Source organism: Cyprinodon variegatus, unplaced genomic scaffold (genome assembly GCF_000732505.1).
Source record: "Cyprinodon variegatus isolate N-32 unplaced genomic scaffold, C_variegatus-1.0 Scaffold576, whole genome shotgun sequence".
Lineage (NCBI taxonomy): Eukaryota > Metazoa > Chordata > Actinopteri > Cyprinodontiformes > Cyprinodontidae > Cyprinodon > Cyprinodon variegatus.
The window spans coordinates 284959-301493 of NW_015151029.1; the positions used below are offsets into that span (position 1 = coordinate 284959).

Genomic DNA, 16535 nt, shown 5'->3' on the forward strand with positions numbered 1-16535 from the left:
ATCAATTAATCGAAAAAATAATCGGCCGATTCATCGATTTTTAAAATAATCGTTAGTTGCAGCCCTAGATTCAGTTAAACTTTTATTTTAAAAAAACAGCTGAAGTTCTTTTGTCTGACACAGGCTCTATCACAACACTGTCAGTATTTATTTCTTAGTCTATCTCTTCTTTTTTTCTGAAGAATGATATTTAAATTGTATGTATATTAAGGGATAAGTTATTATTCATCCGTATTCCAATTTAAATAGTTCATTATTTATATTAAATATCAAATCACTGAGACAATCATTTAACTTTGGTGTCATCCGCAAAAAGGATTAGGTTTAGTAGTTTGGGTATATTAAATATGTCATGTGTAAATTAAACAAGTTTGGGCCCAATATAGATCTCTGTGGGACTCCACAAGCAATACCCAAATATCCCGATTCGAACATACCCATCTTCAGATATTGCTGTCTCTCTGCTAAATAGCTTTGTATCCAACTGAAGGCCGCTTCACTAATACCGTATCTTCCCAGTTTTTTTGAGTAAAATATCATGATTTATAGTATAAAAAGCTTTCTTCAAGTCAATTAATATTCCTGATGCATATTTTTTTCCATCTAGATTATTTGTAATTTCTTCTACTGCATCAATTATTGCCATAGATGTTGACCTTTCTAACTTGAAACCTTTTTTATTAATTATGTTTTCAAATGTCTTGTTAAAAAAAGTGTAGCAGAGAAACTGTCCTCTAAGTAGCAAGAATGTTTGTTTCCATTCTTTAACAGATGTAGTATTTTTGCCATTTTCATATTGTTTGGAAAGGTCCCCGTTTCAAATGATAGATTAAAAATATAAGTTAAGGGTTTAGAGATACTATCATTATTTTATTGGTCTCATATCAGAATCAGTTTATTTTCACACTTACCAACATTCTCTATTATATCTGATTTAGTTCCACTCAACTTAACGTGAAATTGGTGGTTTTTTTACTTTTGTGAACATGGGAACCATCATATTTAATACTCTGTCGTCTCACCCTAATCACTAGTTGTGTATATTTAACTGTTACTTGATTTTTCCTGATCATTATCACCAAGTTTCCATGTCAAAGGTGACAATTTGGCTGGAAGGGAACTGCGGCCGAAACAATTAATCCATCATTGTAATAATTGTCAACTAATTTACTAATCCATTAATCATCAACTTGAGTGACAGATCAACCAACCCTTGAGCAGCAATTATACCAAAATTATAAAAAGAATATATAAACATTTTGCATTTAAGATACAAAAGCTTTTTCATCTGTCAATATCCAGTGGAATTGTTTTAGTTTCACCTGGTTTGATTTTGTAAAAAATCTACTTTAAGGAACCTATTAGTATCTTTTCATTAATTGATTAATCGACAGATTAATCACTTTTAAAATAATCGTTAATTGCAGCCCTAATGGGAAAACTACATGTTACCATCAGAGTGATGCTCTCAAACATCCAACCTCTTTTTTTTTTTTTTTTAGGAACAGATAAAGCCGGCCTGTTAAAAGTTTTTTGGCTGTGTTTAAAACTGTCCTTTGCTATGAAACAGACTAATGGTTGAATCGCTCAATTAGAGTAACTAAACATCCAGGCAGAATTCAGCTGAAACATTTTTATGGCTCCAAAAAGTGCAGTTTATCCACAACCCAATTAGAGGTATCATAGGGGTGTGTGTATATATTTAAATCTCTGTTAAACTGTACTTACTGCTATTATTATGTAAAGTGTTTGAGGTTCTATACCGCTGTCTAAATAAGATCAGTAGCTCTTTACTACTTAACCTCCAGATATTCTCTGTAGGGACTTTAACTTTAATGTTAATTCAATGTTTCGTTATTCTTTGCTGATTCAGATTGTCTTTCTTGTGAATATCTTGCAGTTCATCAGACTCCGATGTGCAGTACAGGCTGGTTTCTCGATTCGTCAACGAGGCGGTGCTGTGTCTGCAAGAGGGCGTCCTGAACAACCCGTTGGAAGGAGACATCGGGGCCGTGTTTGGGCTGGGATTCCCCCCCTACCTCGGAGGTCAGTTAGCCTGCATTGTCGGTGAAAGTCATGATAAGATTCGTCCCTTCTCACCACTTTTTAACATGCCTCTTTGTTTATTACCTCCAGGACCTTTCCGCTTCGTAGACAGTTTCGGCGCCGACAAACTTGTGGAGAAGATGAGGAAATTTGAAGCTGTATACGGGAACCAGTTCACTCCATGCCAACTCCTACTGGATCACGCTAAAGATTCCAGCAAGAAATTTCACAAGTGACCGACTCGCCGGTGCTGCCAGTAGCTCCTAATAAACTCAAGTTTGTCACTAAACATGTGCCTAACATCGATTAATGGGGAGGGTGAACATGCTGACTGTACACGTTGACCGTTTATCAGGTGCAAATAACCTCAAGTGGAGCTGTCTGATGGGTAATTAGTGCTGATTTATTAAATTTTTTTCTTAAAAGGGGGAAAATTAAAGTTAATGATCATTTCTGGAGTTTATATTGCAGTACCTGACCTGTGCTCACTGATTTTTAACAATGAGGAGCAGCTTTTAAAGCTTTGAAAATGATCATGAGCTTGATTCAGCACTAGACTGTATGGACAGAGGTGAAATAATACAAACAGTTTTATTTCAGGTGTTGTACCTAATAAACTGGCAAGTGTGTGCAGGTGGAAAGCTGTTTTAATTTTTTTTACATGAATGTTCACTTGATGTATAGATAAAGGGTGTGTTGACATGACTTATTTACACATTGCATCTGTAAAGACATTTTTTCTGCTGCCAAATAACTTTTAACACAATGAATGTTAAGATACATCATGGTTCAGCAAGTGTCTTGATTTCTTTGTACATTAAGGGTTTGCCTTGCTTGGTATGGAGAAAAATGTAAATGTGAAACTTCAATAAAAAGGTTGATTAATTTTTGCTTTTCTATGGAAGATTTCTAACTAAAACCTAAACATGGTTGCTTTGGGTACAGAAGTAAAAGAAGTAAAAGCTTTTCTTTGATCTAGGGATGAATTAAAGGCTACTTGCAAAACAGATTGTCTTTAATTACATTTTATAATTTGAACATTACAAGCTGTGATGATGCCAACAATTCCATGTATTTTATAAATTACTAAGACCTGAGAATGGCCATTAATGATGCAGAGATCTTTACAGGGGGCTTCAGGATCTTAAATTGAAATATTTTAAAACTAAACATGGGAAATGTTTTAGTAATTCAGTTGAAATGGACTATACTTATATAGAAAAAGAAATATTTCGTCCAAATGTTAAGATGTCTGTAATTTATAACATAAATTCTCATTCATTCAGTTTTAAAATAATTGTAACACACCTATTGGTTTGGTGGTGCAGTGGTTAGGGCACACGACCCATGTATGGAGGTTTACTCCTTGATGCAGGCGACCTGGGTTCAAATCATGCCTGTGGTCCTTTCCCGCATGTCACTCCCCCTCTCTCATGCCTACTTTCTTGTCAGCCTACTGTCCAAAAAGCTCAAGCCGCTAGTGCCATAAACCCCCCCAAAAAAGAAGTTTGTTTGGGTCTTAACATTTAGGTTGGTCGACCTGCTGCAAGGTCTACGCCACAAGTATTTTATAGCCTTATATGGTAAGGTAAGTTTATTCTATAGCAGATTTTAGTGGCAAAGCAATTCAAAGAGCTGTAGGGTTGCAACAAATTAAATCAAGAAAAACATTTGCTTCATGTTTGCAATAATGAGCTAATTATTGTTGGTTTATCACATACAATCCAAATAAACTGAAGTATCTGGTTGGAATTTTAGAAAATGGTGAGAAATGTTTAGCCTACTCTAGCAAAGAACTGTTAGGACTAGAATATAAGAAGAAAATGGTTGCTTACATCTGCTTCCATATCAATCAGACTCTGCAGTTGCCCCTTTCCTGTCAGCATACTGTTCATAAAAAAAAAACCAACTACTAAATCTTATATGATGCATATTTTTATAATGCAGTGTTTAAAAAAAAAAAAAAGTAAATTGGAATTTGTAATTTAATAAAATCTTAAAATTTGGGTGACATTTGATGGTGTATACACACTTGCATACCAGTGTTTATTTTTGTAAATTTTAACTGTCATTTTAATTCAAAAGTCTTCAAATTTTACATAAGTCTGAAAAAAATTATTTAGAATGAGGAGGCCCAGGGTGTTGTCAGCTCAGTATAGCGCTTCAAGCCAGCAGACTCTTAGCAATAAGCATGCATGCATGGTGGTTATTAGTGGTTATCAGAATGCCTTCAGTAGGCTGTTATCACCAAGTGAATCCTAATCCTAACCCTACAGTAATTCCTTTTCCCCTGCGGAATTAATTAATCTAAGTGTAATCTGAAAATAATTTCAGTAGTTCTTCATGTACTGTAAAAATAAATGAATAAATATACAGTACACACCGTTGTAGGAAATCTTCAATTTCGTAGCAATTTCTCGCATGGGATAGCCTTCATTTCTAAGAACAAGAATAGACTGTCGAGTTTCAGATGAAAGTTCTCTTTTTTGTTTAAAATTGACCCCACAAATGTGATGCTCCAGAAACTCAATCTGCTCAAAGGAAGGTCAGTTTTGTAGCTTCTATAACGAGCTAAACTGTTTTCAGATGTGTGAACATGATTGCACAAGGGTTTTCTAATCATCAATTAGCCTTCGAAGCCAATGAGCAAACACATTGTACCAATGGGGCTCTATACACCTATGTAGATATTGCACCAAAAACCAGACATTTGCAGCTAGAATAGTCATTTACCACATTAGCAATGTATAGAGGGTATTTCTTTAAAGTTAAGACTAGTTTAAAGTTATCTTCATTGAAAAGTACAGTGCTTTTCCTTAAAAAATAAGGACATTTCAATGTGACCCCAAACTTTTGAACGGTAGTGTATATATATACATACGTTGTTTTTATTTCAACACCTTGGTTTGAGATCGAACATCTATAAACCAAGGTGTAGTCCTGTTTCTCTGACTGTGACTGGCTGGATGTGCTCTCTTCATGACATGGGAGCTCGTCTGCTTCGCTGTGTGTTTCCTGGATGGCGCCGCCTTTTACAGTTGCCTGTTGTATCTCTGCTTCTGTCTCCTTGAACCCCAGTCCTCCTCAGCTGATGGCCGCTCACACTGAGCCTGGTTCTGCTGGAGGTTTCTTCCTGTTAAAAGGGAGTTTTTCCTCTCCACTGTCGCTACAAGCATGCTTAGTGTGAGGGATTGCCTTAGAGTCAATGAGTCGATGAAATCAACTGGTTTTCCTTCAGCCAGAAAACTTTTAATCAATCTAACTGGATGATCTGGTTGAACTGTAAAGTGCCTTGGGTTGACATGTTTTGAATGCAATTATTTAAATAAATAGCTATATATATATACATTTCAAATCACAACGAATTTCATCTGTAAGACGTAGAAGCAAAAAATAGATAAAATATGTAAAGAGGTAGGCCTATATACTGTACTTTGTAACGATTGTAAAAAAATAAAATTCCTCAAATAAATGTTTTGTTAAATTTTAATGATTTTAATTTATCTAGACATAACTACATAACTTAATGCACTTCTTCACACAGTTTATAGAGGGACAAAATAAAGAGTTTGGTTATTAATAAGGATCTTGTTGTTGTTATTCTCCTAAAGGTGTAGTCGCCATGTGATCGTGAGGAAATTGAGCTGTGATCCAATTCGCTGCGCAGGTCACATGTCTGATCTCCATTGTCCGCAGAGCAGGGTGTGTACCGGGGGCCGCTGTGTGGGCTGGGTCGGTGTTTTTCTCTCAGCATCAGCAGCATCATCCTGCTGTATCTTCTTCCATCGCCTCCTTCCCGGAAAGATGCTGTGGACTGAAAGGAAGCAGCGGAGGCGCTGAGAAGCGGCGCGCATTGACTGAAACGGGGCGCGCCTCTCTGGTCCTGCTGCTGTCATCGCTGGCGCACCTGCATGGAAGTGACTCAGCTCGGAATGGCCTCCTAACCGGGTGAGGATATCAGTGACCGACGGCTGAATGATAGAAAAGCATGTCTGCAGGGAAACAGTGCGAGGCGGTGAGGGTGGTGGTCCGCTGCAGGCCGTTTAACAGGAGGGAGGAGACGGCAGGATGTGAGAACATCCTGGAGGTGGATGACAAACTGGGGCAGATCACCATCAGGAACCCAAAGGCGCCACCTGATGAGCCCATGAAAGTCTTCACCTTTGACTCGGTGTATGGCTGGAACTCAAAGCAAAGGGACATTTATGACGATGCTGTGAGACCTTTGGTGGAGTCTGTGCTCCATGGCTTTAATGGCACCATATTTGCTTATGGACAAACTGGGACAGGGAAAACACACACCATGCAGGGGCTGTCAAAGGACCCGGAGAAGAGGGGCGTCATCCCCAATTCATTCGAGCACATTTTCACCCTGATATCCAGAAGCCAGAACCAGAAGTATCTAGTGAGGTCTTCTTATCTTGAGATCTACCAGGAGGAGATCAGAGATCTTCTGTGCAAAGATAACAACAAGAAGCTAGAGCTCAAAGAGAGTCCCGACTGCGGGATTTACGTGAAAGACTTGTCCTCAGTGGTGACAAAGAATGCCACTGAGATCGAGCATGTGATGAACATTGGAAACCAGTCCAGATCTGTGGGATTCACCAACATGAACGAGCGCAGCTCCAGGTCCCACGCCATTTTCCTGGTGACCGTAGAGTGCAGCGAAAGAGGTCCAGATGGTGAGGACCACATACGCGTTGGGAAGCTGAACATGGTGGATCTGGCTGGAAGCGAGCGGCAGAGCAAGACGGGTGCAAAGGGGAAGCGCCTGAAGGAGGCGGCTAAGATCAACCTGTCCCTCTCCGCGTTGGGGAACGTCATTTCAGCACTGGTGGACGGGAAGAGCACCCACGTCCCGTACAGAGACTCCAAGCTGACCCGCCTGCTGCAGGACTCTCTGGGCGGCAACGCTAAGACTGTCATGATTGCAACAGTGGGGCCAGCTCACAAGAACTTCGACGAAACCCTGGCAACCCTGAGGTACGCCAGCAGAGCCAAGAAGATAAAGAACAAACCTCGGATTAATGAGGACCCCAAAGATGCACTTCTAAGGGAATTCCAGCAGGAGATTGCACGCCTGAAAGCTCAGCTAGAGGAGCGAGGGATACTGGCGAAAGAGAGGAGGAAGAGGAGGAGAGACAGTAAGAGACTGAGCAAAACCATGGCTGGTATGGAGGAGGAGATCCTGTGCGAGAAGGATGGAGATGTATGGAAGACGGCGGAGGAGGCAGAAGGTGGGAGGTGTTGCCTGATTGAGGGAGGTGACAGTGCAAATTTCCTGACCTGCCAGGGAAGCAGCGAAAAACTGAAGAACCTAAATCTTAATAGAAGGAGTCTGATGGACATGCAGTGGGATCAAGATGCCGTGGAGAAGATCATAGAGAAATACAAGGTGGTTTATTAAGCATGATAAATGAGACGCCAGTTAAACAAAAGAACCGGCCTGAATAATTTATTGTGTCTTTGTTCACAGACTATGGAGAGCAAACTGTTGGTTGGTGGAAAGACTATAATTGATCACACTAATGAGCAGCAGAAAATGCTGGAGCAGAAAAGACAGGAAATCGCTGAACAGGTGAAAATTGCAAAAATGAAAAAAGTTACATTAAGCCTTTTGTTGAAGCCCTTTTTTTTGTTGTTTTGAATTAAATTAAAGGTTTCAATCTAATTTGAATTTCTTGGCTCGCAGATAAGAAGAGAGAGAGAAATCCAGCAGCAGATGATGTTACAAGATGAGGAGACCTTAGAAATCAAAGAGACGTTCTCCTCCCTGCAGCAGGAGGTGGAACATAAGACAAAGAAGCTGAGGAGGGTGGGGTGACTCATTTCACTAGCACCCTGGTGGCATAATCTCTAAAGAAGTTACTGTTTATTTTTATAGAAATAGGCATTAAAACACCTGTTATGGCGGAACTCAGTTCAGATGTGCATCATGTTTGTTTTGCCTGATGATAAGTATAATTTGCTGGTTATTGTTTGCAGTTGTATGCTAAGCTCCAGCTGCTGAGGGGAGAGATGAAAGATGTCTTTGATGAACATGTCACAACCAGACAGGAACTTGAAGAAACGCAAGAAGAGCTAACCAGAGAGCTCAAGTACAAGTAAGTAATGAGAATCTTGAAAAGGTATTGCAACCTCTTAAACCTTTTTTTTTTCTTGATATTAATCGCGATTAGTTGATTATTGAAATAATGGTCAACTATTTTAGTAATCGATTAATCGATAACTAGAGTATAGAGACTTCTAAAACATGCCTTTAACTGCCAAAGCAATTTACGTAGAGCAGTAATTATATACATTTTTTTTTTAAAAATCTATAAATATTTAGCATTTAAAATAATAAAAAACTTTTTTCTGTCAAGATGTTCTATCCAGAACTCCTCGAGTTGAAAAGTTTTAGTTACACCTGGTTTAATTTTGTAAAAAGTCTTCTTTAAGGAACCTTTGGCTATCTGATTATTAATCCATTAATAAAAAAAATAATTGACAGATTAAAACAATCGTTAGTATATATATATATATATATATATATATATATATATATATATATATATATACACACACATTAGGGCTGCATATATATATATAACACAAATATAACACAAAATCCAGTCTTGCAGAAAATCCGAATTAGTTTGGATTTTCAAATTATAATTCGGTTATCAGTAAATGCATCGGAATTTGTTTAATATACTTATTCACCATCAGAAGCCAAGGGAGTCACTTCCTAGTCATCTAAGTAACTCCAACTCTGAGTCTCTGAAGGGTTTCTTTCAGTCTGGGTCAGCATGTTATAGAATCATGGACTGGACCGATGTCCCCAAATGAATTCTACTCATGAGCTACAAGACATCCTGGAAGAAATGTAATGTAGCATAAAATGAATCAATTTGCATTTGATAAAAACAATATGATACTTTTACTTCTGACACATTTATTTTGCTTTTTGAGTTTGAAGTTGCATAATACAATAAAAATCCCCTTTTCTGTTTAACCCATCTTCATTTTCAACTTTATGTGAATTTACAATAAATAAATACACTTTGAGTTATGCTCTGCAGGTAAGTTAGCTATATAATATAATTAAATGAGATCTTACCTTAGAAAATCCCTTTAAGATGCTCTAATTAATGTCTGAGTTATAAAACATTTTTTATTGCAATAACTCAATTTGTTTGCATTAAGATTAGACTCTTTGTCTTTCAAATATCCATCTTTATTTTAAAGACTGCATTTGCATAATTACATTTATATAACCATCTATAATACATACTTCTATGAAATGTTGAGCCCTGGTGTTCAATTTTTTATTTTATTTTTTTGGTGGTTTGTTTATTTGTATTTTTTTAGATGCTTTAAACAATTTAGACGTTTAAGTGAACTTTTATATTGCATTTTGCAGATATCTCCTGATTGAGAATTTTATTCCTCCTGAGGAAAAGAACAAAATTATGAACCGGCTGCAGTTTGACAGTGAGGAGGATCAGTGGTGGTTGCAACCAGTTATTCCTTCAGACAGGTCAGTAAATCAATTTCACATCATCTTCATCATGAACTATTTGCACGTGAGCACTGAATAATGTAGGGTGTAGATGTGTATTACCTAGTATGATCGAAGTCTGAATAAGCAGAGTACCATCTATTGCCAGAATAACGCTATGGCGACAGGGTCAGTGGATCTGCGAATCAATGGGCCTCCAAATGGTAAAATGAGGGCAAAGGTTAGTTAGAAAAATGCAGCTCGTTAGGAGCGCCCTAACGAGCCAATTTATCCTCCTAAAAAAGCAGTGTAATATATCTCCTGAAAACATAAGACAGTTTCAGTTTTACATTTTCAGCATAAATTGTATCTTTAAATTCACAAGGTATTTGCAAAAACACCAACTGGTTGCTAATTTTTCACAATCAGAGTTCCATGATGACAACATTAAGTTCTCTTTTGTTTCCAAAGTATATTTATTTAAATCTAGGCCATCCTGTCTAATGTATTTTTTCCAGCACATCCACTCTGGTCAAGAGAAGGCCTCTTTCCGCTGTGGGATACAAGAGGCCAATCAGCCAATATGCACAGATGGCCGTTGCCACCGCTACCAGGACCCCGTTTAGATACCAGGTCAGTGCTCAGACAGTACAACACAAGGCCAGAAGGAGCAATCCAGTGAGTCTATTTCTAATATCATGTAGCCTTGTTTAAGACATATAAAGGTGATTTTAGCCGTGAAAATGTAGGTTTGTTTTCTGCCTACATTGTGGTGATGCATCGTAATGGATTCCAGTCCAACAAACTGCTTTCAGAACGTTTGTTTATTGAAATAAAATGTAGCCTCAACACGGAATCCTCACAGCAAAACATTATGGTGGTAGCATCATGCTGTGGGGATTGTTTTCCCCAGCAAGAAGAAAGAAATTTGACTAATTGGATGGGAGGATTGTCATGATTTTACTAAAGTTCAGACCCAAATGCAGAAGACCAAACAGGGAGACCAGGAGAAAAGGTTTAACAGGTTTTATTGAAGAGATAATGCTGAGAGAAGTGTTGCTCTGAACACTGCTCAACTGGAACTGAAAAGTGAGGGGAAGACACAGCGATTAGTTCAGGCTCAGTGGGAAAATTGGTTTGTGAACTTGGAGAAGAGGATTTAGTTGCTGACTCACGTTTCCAGAGAAGTTGTTGAATGTTTGACTCCAGTCTGTATGCTGTAGTTCCAGTGTTTATCTGATTCTGGAGGGCGGAACAGGATTTACCCAGAATGCAGTTGTTTGTAGGTGAACGGAGAAGCTGACTGCCACTCAGATTTCCTGCGGTACTTGAACGGGTCGTAGTGGATATGAATCCCTTTCTCAGTGTGAAGCGCAAACAATCTATTGGGGAAAGTGGGTCCAAACCTCCTGTTTGTAACCCCAGCTCAGCTTGAGGCTCTGTTGATCCTTCCAGGGAGAGAAGGTCCGAAAAATCCAGTTTGCAGGATGACTTCCTGCCGAGAGGCAAAGACAAAAACAATGTTAAAACTCAGGTTGACAAGAACTCAGTTTGACTCAGCAAAACTCAGCTTGGCTAGAGTACGCAAAACTGGCAAACACTCTGGCGTCGAGGTAGTGGCAGTCAGCAGTTTAAGAACACTTCGTTAACGAGGAAACCATCAGCGGGTGTATGAGGAGGCGGACCAGAACCAGGCGCCTCCTGGTGGAGGAAGGGAGACAAACACAGAAACACAAACACACAGACAGGAGTCCTGACAAAGATGGGCATAGATAAATGAGATTGGGACAGTAAGTTCACCTTTCAAAAAGAAAACAACTTTAAAGACTAGAACTAGAACAACTAGAGCTTCAGTTGAATGACTTATATCGAGGTATAGCCATGTGGTTGAATGGGCTCTCTCAAAGTCTGGGACTTAGTTAAACTCAGTTATGGTAGCAACAGATAAAAACCAATATTAATTTACCATTCATGCAGAGTGACTCATATATAGTGTGAAGTTGAGGAGAAACTGAGACTGTTGCAAGAGATTGATCAAATTTATTTAACTTCCTCAGACGGACAGATAGAGCTCTAAATGAGGCAAGCTCAGTACATGCATTTATACTAGGGATGCACGATATAATCGCCCCCCTACCGGTATCGGCCTTAAAGGGACACTATGCAACATTTTTCAGTTAATTAATGTGTTCCATAACGTTATGGATGACTAAATGAGTCATTTCAGGTTGAACAAAGGTATTCTCGGCCGCCCTGGTGGTCTGTGGGGGAAATACTGCACTTGCAACTGCAGGAGCACCGACCCGCACCCACAGGCTCAGAAGTCTCGTGAGAGTCAGTCTTGCTTTACGGCGAGAACTGCTACACCCCCAGTTAAAAGCATTCTCGTTGCTAGCACAGTGGCGATCTTTGTGCAGTTATGCTACGTTCACGCAGCAAAAGCAGCAAAATCGCATCTGCTGCTTCATTTTTGCTGCTTGTACCAGTTAGTTCTGACGCGTGGCTGAAGCAGCTTTGCTGCTCTGGCTGCAAAAGTGTGTCTGACGCGCGTTGGGCTGAGCTTCACTATCCTTTCTCTGCCTTGCAGCTATATTTGCTGTGATCAGTGGGAATAAAGTAGTTTTAATATGTTTTTAAGTGAGAAAATACACCTGAAAACGTAATCAGTGCAGTCAGTTCATTCAGATTATTATCCTGCCTTCAATATTTTTTCTGTCGGAGCCGCTCAGACCCCCACATACCAGCGGGGCGCCGACAGTATGGATCCCTTCCTCAGCAGCGGTTCACCGCGGCAGCTGGTAGGTGTTTTTCATCTAAATAATCCAAACTGCATATTCTGCCGGCAGATTTCTGCATTTTAAGTTAATTTAGGCGTCAATAAACTGTTTAAGAGCAGTGATCATCAGCGCTGTGTCTCTCTCCCTGCGGTAAACGCACCCGACGCGCTGCTGCAGCCGCTCAGACGTGCTGCGCCTGCAGCTCAAAACGCGCCGCGGGACCTTTGCATGTAAACTCGCTGCTTCTGTCGCGCCAGCTACATCCAGTGTGAACGCAGCGTTAGTCATTCGCTGCTAAGCTCAAAACAACCGCGCCTGGCTTGACGGAGAAACCAGGAGAACAGCTGAGCATATTTACGACAGTGCACTTTTACTTTCGCCCTCTGGAGGGAGCCTCACTGGAAAATCAACACCGGTTGCATAGTGTACCTTTAAAACTGAATATCGGACATCGGCCACCCCACCGATATTTAACCCGATATTTGATCAGCTTCTGAGTTTCTAAAGTCTAAAAAAAAATAAAATACTACTTCTTCTTCTTCCTCAAAAACTTCTTTTTTACTTAAAAACTTCTAAAGACGAGGGAAAAAATATTGATACATTAAAATATCCCAATATCTTCATATGCTGATATATTGCCATTTAAAAACACCATATCAATCTCTTTTACTAATGAAATATTGCTATATGTCATCGTTATGCTACGAAATCCCCCGAAAATTCACGAAATGTTGCCATATTTTTATATGATGATATATTGACGCGGTATCGATCTATTTTACTAACAAAATCTCACAAGAATTTGCAAAATATCACGAGTTTTATAACGATGAAATTTCACGAGATTTTGAAAGTAAAATAGATCGATACCGCGTTTTAAAAAATCAATTTGATATCAGCATATGAAAATATATTTGAGTATATTATTTTTCAAAGTGTCAGAAATGGATAACAAAACTGCTATTTTCAATGACTACTTATTTTTGTCCAGCTTTAACATCGGTATCGATATCGGTTATCGGCTACATGAGTTTTAAAATATCGGCATATCGGATATCGGCCAAAATCCCAATATCGTGCATCCCTAATTTATACCTTACAAAATCCCAACACTCTCTCTCTCCCATGGAACCATCCCCCCCCTGCACAAAGAACTTTCTCACACTTAAACATCTGGAGGAAGACAACTTCAGTTCATCTTGAACTTTTCCTGTTAGGTTCATATAAATTTCACTGGCCATATTGATCTTCTCAAAACAGCAGTCCTCCTGTTCATGCCATGAAGGAGGCTGTGTGAACTCATTCTTATCTCTCATGACCTTCGTTTGGAGCCTGTGAGGCCAAGAACAGACATACCTCAACATTTTGTACTCCACAATAGCTATATCTCAAGCATAAAACTTGTCTTGGGATGTTTAATGTTGATAAAGATATAAAGAAAACTTACAGCATCATTAAACTCAAAGGTGGCCTTGCAACGTATTGACTCAAGAGGTCAGAATACAAATGCATGCCACACTTTTCAATCCATCCAGAGTTTTCTTTGCACTTCTTAGTTATCTGTGCGTATCATAAATCCCTAAATACTGAGGTCTGCAGTTGTAATGTGATAAGATGTTAAAAGGTCTAAGGGAAATGTTTGCAAGACAGTTTAAATAATTCAGGTAATTGACCATTATCCTGTACCTCAACATGATTGAAGACCATTTGAATTGTAAAGGACTCTACTTTTATAACAAGTTTATTATCTCTTCTTACAGGCAGAAAATATTATGCTGTTGGAGTTGGATATGTCCCCGCCAACCATGTTCACTCTGAACTTAAACGGTGAATGCTTAGAGAGAGCCTTCACCCCCAGGCTGATGCCGGATCTATCACTAAACGTGCACGCAAGAGGTGCTTCATCTTTGCGGGTCAGGAAATCCCAGTCCTGGTAAGAGAATAACACATAAATATTTCATTTTAAATACTTATATGGCCCTTTTTAAAATAATAACACACAGGATAGCTAAAAATGTTTTACTTTTCAATTGTTATAACTCCTTTACACGTCTTTAAAACTATTAAACCATATTGTATTGATGTCGGAGTTGCAGCTAAAATTGGTTTTGTTGTCAATGGATGCAGGTATCAATCATCGCACCCAGCATCTGTCACATCCTCCTCATCCTCCACTATTCTGACATCAGAACTTCAGAGCTGCTCCCCCTCTCAGAGACAAAGACCATCCTCTGCCACATATCTTTCTTTGGAAGGACCACATCAGACGAGCCCCTGATGGGTTTTCTGTTGCAAAGAGATGAGGGGGAAAAAACGCACCTATTAATTCATTTTAAAGTACATAAGATTTCATGAGAAAACATCTTTTGATCTGGATGATAACTAAAAGTGGAATTAATTAATTTAAACATTCTGCATTCTCTCTCTCTTTTAGATTTGTTTTAGTTGATTAAGTTTTATTTATGTAGCACCTCTTACAGTTATGGTAAAAATGTAAGTGCTTTTATGCTAAACTTATCTCAGCTCGACAAGATCTCTTTGCCTTTGCATTTTTGGTCTAAACTCACTTTTTTGTTTAAACAGACTTTTTCCAAGTCTTAAATAATGCAGTTAATTGCAGGATATCTTAGAATTATCTTATAAATTATCTTTCAAATTAGACCTGACAGGGTTATGTCTTTCACCACATTGATTGTTTAGAAAGATTTTCCATAATCTCCAAATAATACTCAATATCAAACTATTAAAAACTGTTTTGCAGCAGGAGGTCACCAAGAGGCGGTCAGATGTCAGAATAGGCTGATATAAACAGTGTTCAGAAGCCCAATCAATAGAAACTGAATGAAATATAAAGTTTTGATTGAATCACAAAGAATTAAATTATGTTGATGAAATTATAGTTGAGATATTTGCATTTTTATAAACATATTCTCCATTGTTAAACTAAATATAAACTGAATAACTACAATGCAAAATTAAACGGATTTCCCATAGTTTCAATGGATTGAAATAATATTTATTTGCTGGTAGAAAGGTAAAGTACAAAGGTGAGCCAGGCAACATATTGGAGAAAGATGCATAACTATGGCTTTCTGCTTTTTGATAAGTAAACATTGGCCAAAAAGCATATTTAATGCACAAAGAACCAAGGAGACCTTTGAGTGCTTCATTATGAAATAAGAAGACAGATAATAAACAAATGCTGCTAATTTAAGCCAACTAAAAAACTTCTTAACTGACAGGTGAAGTCCTCTATTGGTCAGAAATGTTAGTCATTCTTAGTTTTTGAATCACAGTATTGTTTCTTTGGATCTAAGAAAGGTACAAAGACATAACCCTGCTAAATAATAATAATTCATACATCTACAATACATCTAAAATGGCCCCAAAACAGCGTGAATGGTGTCTAGTGGATGTATAAGCACATTTAAACATGGCGGTGGAGAAGTGGTGATCTTGGCTTGCTTGTTAAAATTAACTGAACAAAGTTGCTTTACTTCCTCTCCCAAAACATGTACCTTTCAGTCTTCAATGAAACCTAAACAGCTCTTTGTTGCAAAGGATTTAACCAATACATGACTCTTCTGCATTCTTTTTTTTTAAAGCATTTTTTTTTATAGATGGTTGCAGACAAACGGAACAAATGTCTTTGCCAAAAACTTTTAGGCTTGTTGAATGATAGATCATCCTGGTATAGCCTATTTGCCAAATAATGTTTTGCTACAGTTTCAGGTTAATGTGATTGTGAACCAAAAGTGTGAAGAAAGCTTGCACTGCTGTCTTGATTAGCTGCCTTACTTTTTCATGATTGTGGAAAGTCAACTTGCCTACTTATCAAATAAACACTAAATAGTCTTAAAACTGTCTGGGTTTTTTTTTTCTTTTTTTTCCAAAGATTATTATTGCAATCCTGAAATGACTTTTTAAGTGATCTGGATGATTTATATCAGTTTCTCGTCCAGTGCTGCACGGTGTAGCAGTGGGTAACGCTGTTGCAAGAAGCTTCCGGGTTCGATTCCTTGCATGGGTTATTTCTGCATGGAGTTTGCATGTTCTCCCTGTGCATGCGTGGGGTCTCTCCAGGTACTCCGGCTTCCTCCCACAGTCCCAAAACAAGTCTATTAGGTTTATTGGCCTCTACATTGTCCTTAGGAGTGAGTGTGTGTGTCTCTGTATTGCCTTGCGACAGACTGGCGACCTGCCAAGGGAGTACCCCGTCTCTCACGGCC

The 16535-nt window shown here is 38.6% G+C and overlaps 2 protein-coding genes across 2 annotated transcripts in view; both read left to right on the top strand.

Annotated features, from left to right (window-relative positions):
• Positions 1-2932, top strand: part of hadha (hydroxyacyl-CoA dehydrogenase/3-ketoacyl-CoA thiolase/enoyl-CoA hydratase (trifunctional protein), alpha subunit) — a 20293-nt gene extending 17361 nt beyond the window's left edge. The window contains exons 16-17 of the mRNA XM_015392160.1: positions 1896-2046; positions 2137-2932. Of these exons, the coding sequence (XP_015247646.1) occupies positions 1896-2046; positions 2137-2282 (297 nt within the window). The 3' untranslated portion in view covers positions 2283-2932. The remainder of the gene's footprint in view (positions 1-1895; positions 2047-2136) is intronic.
• A 2801-nt stretch (positions 2933-5733) lies between these two features.
• LOC107095832 (kinesin-like protein KIF3B) lies at positions 5734-16146 on the top strand. The gene is made up of 8 exons (XM_015392171.1): positions 5734-7441; positions 7523-7624; positions 7739-7861; positions 8032-8150; positions 9452-9568; positions 10048-10162; positions 14067-14239; positions 14434-16146. Exons 1-8 carry the CDS (start codon positions 6035-6037, stop codon positions 14582-14584), a joined length of 2307 nt encoding a protein of 768 aa, XP_015247657.1. The 5' UTR covers positions 5734-6034; the 3' UTR covers positions 14585-16146.
• The last annotated feature ends 389 nt before the right edge of the window (positions 16147-16535 follow it).